The sequence below is a fragment of the Podarcis filfolensis genome (assembly GCF_964270895.1).
Source record: "Podarcis filfolensis genome assembly, chromosome: 5".
Classification (NCBI taxonomy): Eukaryota; Metazoa; Chordata; class Lepidosauria; order Squamata; family Lacertidae; genus Podarcis; species Podarcis filfolensis.
In genome coordinates, this window is record NC_139608.1 from 74,070,991 (window position 1) to 74,083,670 (window position 12,680).

Here is a 12,680-nt window from a genome sequence, read left to right on the forward strand (position 1 = left end):
AGAGCTTTGGAGGGTGACAACACAAGAATGGGTCTTTTTTGTGGTGGCTCCCCATCTGTGGAATGCTCTCCCCAGAGAGGCTTGCCTGGCACTTTCATTACATGCCTTTAGGCGCCAGGTGAAAACATCCCTCTTTGCTCGGGCCTTCAGCCATAGTTGGTTAAATGTGTGGGTGGGTGCAAGTCCTAGGGGCTGTTATGATTATTTTATTATCATGCTGTGTGTTATGTTTTTGTTATTATGCTGCATAAATTATTATACTGCCCTGGGATCTTTGGATAAAGGGTGGTATATAAATCGAATAAATAAAAAAAGCAACCATAGTTATGCAATAAACCAAGGTTGTGCCACCTAGTCATTCATTTTGGCAGTAGCTAATCACTGAAGCACACATCAATCACCAACATGGTTGTAATATGTTTGGCACCCTTTTCAACGCTACTCTTCCTTTTTATTGGGCTTGCTCCCATTTTTTGTAAGAGACATCTCCATAACTTTGGTTTTAGGGAAAGAAACTCATGACCCGTATCACAAGTAAACCTGTGAAGCTCTTTTTAAAAAAGAAAATGGCACCATCCTAATGCAACAGTGCCTTCACAGGGCCAGTCTTTAACTATGACCTGGAATGCTCCTCACCACACTGAGATTGTCATGTGATCCACTGGAGACTTTGTGACCACACCCACATGTTCCCAGAGTTCACTGGTTAACTCCTGGGCTAATAATTTTGGAATCAATGATGTAAGGTACCGTGACAGAAGTGCTTTCTAATACCAATGGAAGTTCTGAAAACAGCCCAGTATAAGCAGGAAAACAAAGGGATCCATGGTTTTTATTTTGCCCACATGTCTCAAGCAAAGCAAAACAATGAGTGGCGGAGTCTCTGAAGAAATAGTTTACAGAGCAAGGAACCCAGGCTGTGGTTTGCTTCTGGGCTACAGCCAAGTGACTCAGAGACAGAAAACATTTTTAGTTTCCTAATAAACTCCTGTGAAAAAGGGAGACAAGTAAAATGGCTGGAAGATAATGTGAAACACACGAGTCAACATTTATCTGCTAAAAGTATATACAGTACGAGGAACAGCGTGGCCAAACTAAGCCTGTTCCTGAAAATCCATTTTTATCATTTACATCCTATTCATAAGTTGTGAAGATGGTTCACAGAAAAGCCTGTATCTCATTTAATGCAATGTTTTGACTTTGCAAAAGAGAAAGCACGGTTTCTGCCATGAGTGTTTTCCACCTATCAGTTAGACAACTGAACAGTAGACTTTCCACCCTGCCACTGTTAACACTGTCATGGGGGAATCCCTTGCACCCCACTCCCCAGAAAATTCAAATGGCAGCAAAACCCATATACATTTGGTGTTGGTAAAGATCTGGCATCATATCTAAAGAGATGCTCCTTTATAAAGTTGAGTGTTTTGCAGTGTTACCACAATGAAAATTTGCTGTAGGAGGAGCACAATGCCGAAGACCTTGAAATGTTGAGCAGGGGAGCTGCATGACTACTCTTGCTTTCTCATCCCTCCTTGTCAACCAAGAGTACCACAGCTCTGCTACCAGGAAGCCACAGTAGATCATGACACTACAATCCCCTCTCCATCTAGAAGCCACTGCAAAATGATTCCCTGTGGGAATCTGTATTGCACTTGCCATGTAACTTAACCTCATGGCATGAACCATGTCCATGCTGGGATCCAGTTGCCAACAGGCAGAATCTCTCCCCCCCCCCCCCGGCTTTTTCCGCTTTAGATTTCATAGGCCTTGAACCTTCAGTAATTATCTCATGTGTCTTATTGTGAAAGCCACAAAGACAAGTTTTAAGTCCTTGTGAAGCCTGCAATTAGTTGCGGCTGCATTCTAGAAAACAGGCCATTATGATTATTCATTCAAGCTAGAAATGAAAATACAGACACTTGTACAAAAAAACACAGGTGATCACCACCGACTACACTGGGGAATCTGCCACAGAGCTACAGCCTTGGATTGATCCCGTGTGACTATTTTTACTCTTTTAACATCCACAGGACCACATTTCTCTAGTTCTTTGCTTGTGGTACAGCCTATGCTGAACCTGTTTTTAAAACCCAATAAAATTAACAGAGACTCCATAAATCAATGAAGAGTTGCACCTTCTTAAGACCCTTGGAGCTTCAAATTCGCTGCAAATCGGTACATATGTTCAAAGTTCAGGTGAGTTTCTTGCACGCATAGTAAAACTCATTTGCAGTTTTGCATACCTCATAAGTTGTCGACATGGACGGTTTATAAGACACGTGGTTAGCTCTTCTCAATTCCTTGATTGTTTCAGCTGGCATTGATTTGGAGAAGCCAAGCCCGCTCCAGGTGTTTGTCGGTGTCCTCACCTCCGTAACAACTGGCTTCTTTAACATAGCTTAAAGAAAACAAAAGACAGCATACCCATAAGCATGAACCCTGTACGTTTTTGGATAAAAATGGCGTCTTTCGGCCAAAACAGGTTGCTCTTAACCTTTGCTTCCCTCCACGTATACTGAGATGGTGTGATGACCTCCAATCTTGTAGGGGCTTACGATTCTGTATGTGTGAGGAGAAACCATGGCGCTCCAAGAACACATACAAGCTAAGTATCTTAGATATAATAATGTGTGCTGCAGGCATTTGTACATACATGCATGCACATCTCATTCCTTATAGAGAAGTTCTGGCATATATGGCAGAAGAAAGAGGGAGGCTATTTGGAAAAGAGAAATGGAGAACTGAGGTGAGTCCCAAGACCTTCATGATGGAATGCTGTGTTGCTAATAATAATAATAATAATAATAATAATAATAATAATAATAATAATAATTTTTTATTATACCCCGCCCATCTGGCTGGGTTTCCCCAGCCACTCTGGGCGGCTTCCAACAGAATATTAAAAACAATACAGCGTGAGACATTAAAAATATCCCTAAATAGAGCCGCCTTCAGTTGTCTTTTAAAAGTAAAATAGTTGCTTATTGCCTTGACATCTTCTGGGAGGGCATTCAACAAGGCAGGCACCACTACCAAGAAGGCCCTCTCCCTGGTTCCCTGTAACTTCACTTCTCGCAGCGAGGGAACCGCCAGAAGGCCCTTGGCGCTGGACCTCAGTGTCCAGGCTGGATGACAGGAGCGGAGACACTCCTTCAGGTATACAGGACCGAGGTCCACTTGCCAATGACTTCCGTGATCCTTCCACATATATTTTATATGGGGATTAGCCAGATGTGCATATTAATATATGCACGCAGCACCCATTTCAACTGCGGTCACTTATGCTTAGAAATATGGAAGGCACTGAACCCCCAACACTTTCCCCCTGTGTTTACAGGATGCGCAGCCGGTTGGCAATCCCCTCCATCCAAAAGGGGACACATGCTAATCATGATTATACAAGAGGAAAATGGTGCAGTAGCAGATGAGGCCTGTGTTTCTTGAAAACAAAGTTCCCGATGAAACATGAGTATGTATCCTTTCCAACCACCTGCCCCAAGACAAGTTTATTGTGGACCAAGAAGTTTCAAGTTTACAGTGTTCTCCCACACTGTAACAGCAGAACCAGAGTTTTTATACACAGAGAAGTTTGGATTGCAAAACATGTTGTCTACGATACAGCTTCTTGATTTGAGCAACCAACCCAGCCAAATCTCAGGGCAGCAGGGGAGGGAAGCATGAACCCTTTCATTGCTCAGCTACCAAACAGATATATATGCTGCAAGTCACAGTTGTCCCACATACCTTTGGTTGCTAATAGCTTCTTCTGTTCATAGTCAAATGCCTAAAAATGAAACACACAGAAGGCAGCTTAATCACTGCTCTCACTAAATGTCATGCCAGTACTCTGCTCTCCAAGCCACAAAGATTTTGATCACGGTCCATAAGTTTGTCTAGGGGGAACACTAAGCACTGAACAACAATGTGCCAGCAAGTCCAATTAACATTTGATATACTTAAAACTTTCACTTAAAACCAGCTAATTAGGGCTGTAAATAGCTTTGTAGTTATTCCTAAACCTTCACCCAATCTACTATTTTCAAATGCAGCCTCTTTTTCCAAGGTATTTGGAGTTTGGTTCTCTGATCTAAAAACTGCTTCTTCGCCATGTGATTACTGCTGCAGGAGCACTGAAAAATTTATGCATGCTGAGTTTTGCTTTGGTCACCAAGTTCCATCACCAAGTTACCACAGTATGAGCTCTAACCCCCTTGGGGTAGATTGGCTGCCTGCTTTTTCTTGCCATATCCATAATGGGACATCTTTTTGCAATTATGGACCAGGCATATGTAGACTGGCACATGCAGAATCCTTCTTAGGGTGGAATTTTAACTGTGTGCATTTTAAGAAGGCTCTCTCTCTCTCTCTCTCTCTCACACACACACACACACACACAGAGAGAGAGAGAGAGAGAGAGAGAGAGAGAGAGAGAGAGAGAGATAAGGGCTGAAGGAGCCAGAGTAATTGGAGTCCAGATCTGGCCACTTCCTGGTTTTCACCACAATTTGGGCTTAAGCTACCACATGCTCAGTACCTGCATATTCACATATGACGACTGTGGGGCAAGGCGCGCTCTTTCAGAATTCTGCTGGGCTGCTGCCGCCCTCTCAGCTGCTCGTTCACTTCCAGGAGCCTTTTTATCAGCCACTGGGTTCTCTGAACCACTCAGCTCAGAATCTGAAAGCAGCCTCTCTGTGGTGCTGTAAAGATGAGAGGGGTTTCTTTCAGGGAGCAGGATTTGCTTTTAAAGTGCTCAGAGATCTTAACAGCATTTGTTTTGTTCTCAGTTAAAGCAACAGGAAAAGAAAACATTTTTGAAGGACAAGACAGATTAGGTACTCATCTTTAAGCACTGGAATGCAAATAATAACTTTGTACAGAATTTAAAGCTTGCTTTTTCAGAGGTGACGCAGCAAGCAGTCTGCTAATGTTGGCTTTAGCTTCCACGGCCACCAGTATTATTTGCATTAACTTCCCAAAAAACTCAATTCAAAGTGTGAATAAGAGAGTTTGGCTCACTCGTTTCCCAAGAGAGCATCTTTGGAGGTATGTAGATCTAAGAGTGCATGAATATGTTCCTTGTGGCCCATGTGTCACAGACCAAGGATTAGTGGAAAAGGCTATTTAAGTGTGGGCCAACTTATTGGTGTGTACTGATCTGGTCACATTGCTCCCTACATTTAAGCAAAGGGAGGAATATAACCCACATCCAATTGAGAAGTCGCAACTACATCATTATGACAATATTAAAAAGCCTGCCTTAAAAGTTACTGAAGAGTTGTCTTGAGGAAAGTATGCTGTGAACCCCACACATTTCTTTTGGAGAGCTAGTGTGGTGGGTATGAGACTGACCTGTAAATCACAAAATTCCCTGCTGAAATCTCACCACTCGCTATGTAGCCTTGCGCAAGCCTTGTTTTCTCAGCCCTAGGGAATCTCTACTGCAATAGGGGGATGGTAACATTGAGAGACTCTCTGTTAAGTATTAGCATGCAGGTAGCACTTCAATGAAGCAAAACATGTCAAACATGGGTCATCAAGAGATCACCATGTCCATATGAATTCTGAGAAGCTCTCTTACTTCAGGGCAGAGCCTTAACTCCAGAGTAAGACTGTTATTAATGGCAGAGCTACCTGCCCTTCGCCAGAACATGTAAAATATGTTACTGCCTCCCTGTACTTTATAAAGTCATATTTATGAATGTGACATACTGTAAGTGAGAGTTTTTGGTGCCTTGCAACAGTTCTACTGTTTGCCTCTTTGCACAGGATTGCTTGGAGGAACTCATCATTTGCTTGAGATCACTGGCATTGGCTGAATGTGAAGGACTTCTTGGCATGCCCACCTCCACAAAGGCATCATTGCAACCTATGAAGAACAAAGAGCTGTATATTATGTATCTGTCAGGAATGATTTAAAGCTAGCACAAATCCGGTCACTATAGGAACTGATTCGATAGCCACCAAGATCCTTCTATAGCATTGATTCCGCTGAAGATTTGGGCATTTCAATTTATTATGAAGGATATTTGCAGCTTTCCAAAAAAATAGTTAAACACAGTCACTATGTGCAGCAGAACTTTGTAATAAAAACACAAAGCATGCTCATATATCATTTGTATAGGGAAAGAATGATTCACATTTTCTTGGTGCAGAATTTCTGTTACCAAACTTTTCAGCAAAGCACTACACAGAGACCTATAGCAGCCATATACAAACTTGAAGGTGTAATATTAGAAGCTATGTGAACCATACTGCACCTCTATCATTCATCATACCATGAAACTAAGAAATTGAATTTTACAGTGCAATATAAAAACCTCGATTTGAGCAGTTTTACTGGTCTGGCTCATATGTAATATAAAAGCATGGCTTGCTGTTTGAAGTGAAAGCTGCCGTGAATCTTGAGCTCATATATTCCCTTCTTTCCCATTTTGCCTGAGTTCAGGAAACTGCAGGTTAGAATAAACTGGGGACAGGAGATTTAAAACTCCTCCCTTTCCAACTAAGGGGAGGGAAAGCATGCAAGCCCAAGGCTCATTTCTATAATGAAGCACGGCTTGTTTTATTCCAAGCTAAGCTACTGACGAACTCATGTGTAAGATGAGTGACAATGGATTTAACGGCAACCCTCGGCCAGCTATTTGAACTTGAACATCTCTTCAATATTTAGCATGACGACGACTTGGGAATCCTGCTGAAACTGGCAGCTCCTTCTTAATTTCTTCCTATCTGCTTAGTCGCTTAGCTTGCCGTTTACTCAGCTGGTGTTTAGAATGATTCATCACCAATTAAAATACAAGCTTATCCCAAATCTCTCAGGAGGAGAGGTAACCCTGCCCATCTGAGAGGATAAGGCAACCTGAGAAAGCACAAATGCTTATTTGATTATACCTTCGCCAGCATTTGCCTTGGTGGTCACTTGTTCGGAGGCACTATGACTATTTGTCTGCCTGGATGGATCGCTGTGGTTTGGACCCAATACATTTTCACCAAGTGATGCAGCAGTTAGTGCAGTATATTTCATAGCTGAGGTCTGGAATAGTCGCAAGAATGTTTAGTCATAATCTTAAACTATAAAACATTTTATTGAAAAAGATCCACTGAGAACAACAAAAAAGAGCAGTTTACACTTAAGCATTTACACTAGCAAAAGTCCTTTGATGAATGGCAAGAGGGGTGCCCATACAGAGCAGGGCCTGTCATGAAAGAGATGCCCGGGTGGAGATGAGAAAACCTAATGGCACGTTTCACACAACACAGAAAAGTAACCATAGTTTGAAACAAAACAAAACCCCTGTGGTTTAATGGGAAAAAGCTGTGTGCTACTGCATGCTGCTGAAATCCTGGGTGCTGCACTCCTCCCCTGCTGCTGCCGGGAAACAGGCCATGGTCTGGCTTATCATGTCATCCAAACTTGGGTCATGGTTTCTTTCCCCCAAACAAACCACAAGCATTAGGCCAGGAACAAACCTTGGCTTCCAATTCATGTTTCGGAGAGAAATAAATGACGAAACCAGGTTCAGATGACACAACAAGCCAGAGCACGGCTTGATTCCCAGCAAGAGAGGAGCAAAGCACCCGTGATTTTGGCTGCACGCGCTAGAATTCTGTCCATTCACATTAAACCACAGTTTATTTTAACTATGGTTTAAAGTGAAATGCAAACCAGGACAATGTCAGGAACAGGGGATTTGGCTTGCAAGCAATGTCACAAGGAGCAGAACTTTAGCAACTCTCCTAGAAGGGAATGGCAGTACAATATGTACACTCAAGGACACCACTAGAGTCATCCCCTGCTTACCCAGATGCCTTTCCCAGCAAATAGCACACCCACTCTTTTCCCAAGATCAAGCATAGTTTAACTGAATGGAATATTTATGTCTGACCCTAATCCACAGAAGATTATTATCAGAAATTAGCCCTGAGTGCTCACTGGAAGGACAGATCGTGAAGCTGAGGCTCCAATACTTTGGCCACCTCATGAGAAGAGAAGACTCACTGGAAAAGACCTTGATGTTGGGAAAGATTGAGGGCACAAGGAGAAGGGGACGACAAAGGACGAGATGGTTGGACAGTGTTCTCAAAGCTACGAACATGAGTTTGACCAAACTGTGGGAGGCAGTGGAAGACAGGAGTGCCTGGCGTGCTCTGGTCCATGGGGTCACGAAGAGTCGGACACGACTAAACGACTAAACAACAACAATCCACAGAAGACTTTTGTCATGCCCCACAGAAGCCATCCACTGATGCACTCTTCCAATACTGTGAGTTCAGATTGTCACTGTTGAAAATTATCTTTGTGCCAAAGTGATTGAACACAAAATTGCTTGGTTGGTTGCTTTCTAGTGACATTAGTGAGACCTTTAGCTGGCTTGAACTGATTTCAAATGGGACTTAAAATACAACCAACTCTGTGGCTGCATCTGGATGCTATGTTAAACTATGGTTTAACAAGTGAAAAAGCCTTGGTCTCATATGCTCCTCCTTCTCTTCTCCTTCAGTACAGTAATGAGATCAGAAGTGTTCATTTTCATTTAAATGCAACTCAGCTTTATGTCCAAATCCTGAAAAACTGTGGTTAGTCTAAACTATTATTTATTGAAACAAGCCAACATCAAACCATGGTATATGAAGTTGACTGGTTTCAGCAAATCATCCTTATAACTAACCACAGTTTGTCTGGGTTGGTACATGCAACTAAACTGTGTTTAAATAAAAATGAAACCTAAAGCTTCCAACCTCTTTCTGGCAGCTTCACTGTAGGAGGAGAGGGAGCACACAGACCCCAGACTTACTTCCAGCCTGTAAATAGTAAAAAGGTGCCCACCTCAGATTTGTCCCACCTGTACAGAGGGAGATATATAAATTAATGTTTGACCACAATCTCCACATTTACCTGCTGTGTTACAGTTTATAACCATTAGATTGACAAAGTGCCCTAATTAATCAAGGCAGGAGATTTTTTTATGTTCTGCTTGCTGTTTTAACATAAGATTTTAACATAAGGTTTTTATTGTCTAAATGATAATTTACTTATATTTTCAGCATGCATTGACTGCATAATCCTAAGCATATTTACTTAGTTCAATGGCATACTCTCAACGAAGAATGCTTAGGATTGTAGCCTAAGTCGATTTACCTTTACATGACCATTTAGAGAAGCTGAGCTTTTCTTGTTTTCCGCTTGCATGCCATTGACATGAATATCGACAGGGGTCAAGCCAGGAGGGGGAGATGGCGTGTTCTGGCTATAGTTTGGCACTCCTGATAGAAGAATACTGGTCAAAGTGGCTTGGGCAGTAGATGGCATCATCAGGTGGGGAATAGCAGAGAAGCCTGAAAGAAAATGTAACAACTTCTAGATCAGTAACATTTCTAAATTGCAGTCATGCACAAAATCTTAATTAAATAGAGCAGCAATTACAGACAGCCAGGCAATTGCTCCACTACAGCTTTTTCTCAACTGCCGGCATCTCTCTATGGCACCGTCCTACTACCTGAAATGTCAATGACTGAACCTGGAACATTCTGCAAAGGAAGTGCTCTATCCTAGGATACTCCACTGTAAAGAAGGTCATTACAACGAAGATACTTAAAATTGATCACATCACTTTAATGCTATAAATGACAGCTTTCCAAACTGTAACGTGACACGTTAGTGTGTTGGCTGCAATGTGTAGGTGTGTTGTTCGAACGCTCCCCATGCTCCTCCTGGGGCTGGAAGTGGGTAAGCTTCACTGAATTACTGTGTCGTAAAATGATGCATGTCTAAAAAGTGTGTCAACAACATGAAAAGTTGGGAAAGCTCTGCCATAATCCTTTGTGGAACTTGGGAATTCTTCATAATTTGGATCCCATGCTTCTTTCTAAAAACATTTTTTACCGTTCACTATGCAAAAGTTCAAGTTTTTTTTTTAAAATCAAACAAATGAGACCTACTAACCTGTAGCACTTGTATTGGCAATTGAAGATGCCCACAATGTTGGGCTGGGCGTGCCTGAACTAGGACTCTGCAAAGGACTAACAGAACTATTGAGAGCATTTAGGAGAGAATTTGGTGTGGTGGACGTGCTGACAGACAAGGCTGTTGGACCAAGGAGGCCTACAAAGTAAAAAAGCAAGACAGGTAACTTACCCCTCACGCACCTGCACAGAATTAATGAAAAAATGCTTTAAAAAAACAAATCAAATTCTTCAAATTAATTTTGCTTTAATATCACATTGGAGGACTTACATTTTCAAAGAAGAGTCCACATAAACCTATACTTCCCATGATAGCTACTTCCCCCTTCAGTGATGCTGGGGCTACCTGGACATGGGGCACTGTACTTCCCTCTCTCTTTAAACTCTAGTGCTGCAAGGTCAACAACACTCTTTGGAAACTGGTCACCAATGGACTTGTACTTTAATCAGAAATCCCATTGACACCCAACTCTGTCCTATCCTTGTCTCTTATCCCAGCTGTTCCTTCATTGCCAACAGCATTGCCCCAAAGCCGTTATTTCACATCCCACCCTCAATATCTTCCATTACCCCTCTTCAGTTAAATACATGGTTAAAACACACAGCTTGTCCCACAACCCAATTCATAGTGTGAAGTTTCGGAGTGCAGTAAAGTACTGTAGACTTCTTACCGAGTCCAGTAAGTCCTAGCCCAGCTGAGGACAGGATATCCAAACCAGGACATGAGAGGCCAACAGGACACGAGACTGCGGATGGGCTTGTTGCCATGGGGACTCCACTGCTTTCAAGGCCCAGGAGACATTTTCGTGCCTCGTACATGTTTAAGGCATTTCGCTCAACACTTTTCACAATTACAGACTGTAAGGAGAAAACATGCAAGCAAGGAAATGCAATGAAATGTTCCAAGGGATTCTGATAACTGGCAACATTTAGAGGAATTTGTTTACAAACCCACTCTCGAGCCAAACTCATCCTCTGGTATTAATAGAAAGACAGCAGTCAGATCTGCAAAACTTGTAGGGATTACTTAACATTTTGCCTTTTTCTAAAGGAAGAACTGTGGAACACAGGGATGGTACAACGAGCCTTGTTTATTTTCTCCCTTACAAGATAAAACACAATTATTTAAATAATGTGTATGTTTTATCATCTTTCAAAATGGGACAAGTGTTTATGTAAAAAATTCATTTCTCCTGCAACTACTTAGAATTACACTAAATAGTTCTGGTATCAAATCTACGTTTTTACATACACAGGAAAAGTGAGATCCTGTCAGCCTTAATGGAGTCCACAACTTCCAGCATCCTCTTTTCTGCCCAATCTTCGATCACAGAGCAAGGTTTGCCAACAACCAAAATGCTGCTTGTATCTGAGCTAAAATCTTCCTTCTATCCATTTTAGGATGAAGGCCTGCAAACCGTGTATGCTACTGATTATTCTCCCTCTCAAGTTCATGCCTTTTGAGCCCCTATATCCTGCATCCACCCCCACTCCCAGCCTCGTGAACTCAGGCTGTTTCCCCTCCATAAGCTAACAATGTTACATGTGCAATGTGTCAGTGTAGTTAATGCAAACCAAGGTTCACTCACAAACCAGAAATTCTGCATAGCCCTGCTCAAAGTTTCCAATTCTAGTCACATAACTTAAGATTGCACATATTGAAAACAATTTATCCTTTGGTACTTCTACTTGTCTCTGAAGAGGGAGGCAGTTACCAACATGAATTAAATCTACAATCTACAGGAGACCTGGAGATCAATTGATGTAAACAACATATTTTGCCAGTTTGAACTGAATATGTGCATGGTGAATGCAACTGCTACACTACAGGCTCAGAGCCTTATTAACTTTGCCATGTCATTACTTCCAGAAGCTCTGGTTAAGGAAAACCAAATTCTGGCCACGTGGTGGGGAGCTCAAGGAATTATTCCATCATTTAATCTTCCAACCCAGACTGCATTGCAATGGGCATTAGTTGTGCAACAGCATTCTCACATCAGGTACAATCAGCCTGAAATTTTAGTAAAAATGTCCACTATATGCAGTTTTTACAAACACCTGACAATTCTTCCCTTGCTTGGGTTTCTATATTTGCATTGCTTGTATCTCTAAAACAACATAAGAATGAACTAGAAACCTCATGTTCAGTGTTCGAAACTCCCATTGTTCTAGGCGTATTTTGTGACGGGGAATTTCATTAGTGTGAGCTGTTTCTGAGCTCTGGGTGCAGTACTGTGCCTAAGATTTCAGATTAAAACTGCAGAGTGGAAGGAAAGGGGGACCTTTTTCTGCCTCCCCACTTCCAGTTACTCTCTGAAGACTGGATAAGACACCCTCTTAAGAATATTGGGGGGTGGGGGGGGCCAAAGAAGGACTAGATCAGTGGTCAGCACACTTTTTCAACTGGGGGCCGGTCCACTGTTCCTCAGACCTTGTGGGGGGCCAGACTATATTTTGAAAACAAACAAACAAAACGAATTCCTATGCCCCACAAATAACCCAGATATGCATTTCAAATAAAAGCACACATTCTACTCATGTAAAAACACGCTGATTCCTGGACCATCCTCGGGCCGGATTTAGAAGGCGATTGGGCCAGATCCGGGCCCTGGGCCTTAGTTTGCCTATCCATGGGCTAGATCATGTGAAAAATGAACATAATATTTTAGCTGAAATTCATTCATTTTCAGCTTTGTATTCTTGTTATAAAAAAG

At 42.1% G+C, this 12,680-nt stretch overlaps 1 protein-coding gene across 1 annotated transcript in view; it reads right to left on the reverse strand.

Moving 5' to 3' along the window:
- BICC1 (BicC family RNA binding protein 1) overlaps positions 1-12,680 on the reverse strand; it is a 108,497-nt gene that overhangs the window by 10,410 nt on the left and 85,407 nt on the right. The window contains exons 10-17 of the mRNA XM_083614597.1: positions 10,638-10,824; positions 9,947-10,105; positions 9,143-9,339; positions 6,895-7,036; positions 5,713-5,869; positions 4,535-4,700; positions 3,745-3,784; positions 2,244-2,398 (exon numbers count right to left, since the gene is read on the reverse strand). Of these exons, the coding sequence (XP_083470723.1) occupies positions 2,244-2,398; positions 3,745-3,784; positions 4,535-4,700; positions 5,713-5,869; positions 6,895-7,036; positions 9,143-9,339; positions 9,947-10,105; positions 10,638-10,824 (1,203 nt within the window). The remainder of the gene's footprint in view (positions 1-2,243; positions 2,399-3,744; positions 3,785-4,534; positions 4,701-5,712; positions 5,870-6,894; positions 7,037-9,142; positions 9,340-9,946; positions 10,106-10,637; positions 10,825-12,680) is intronic.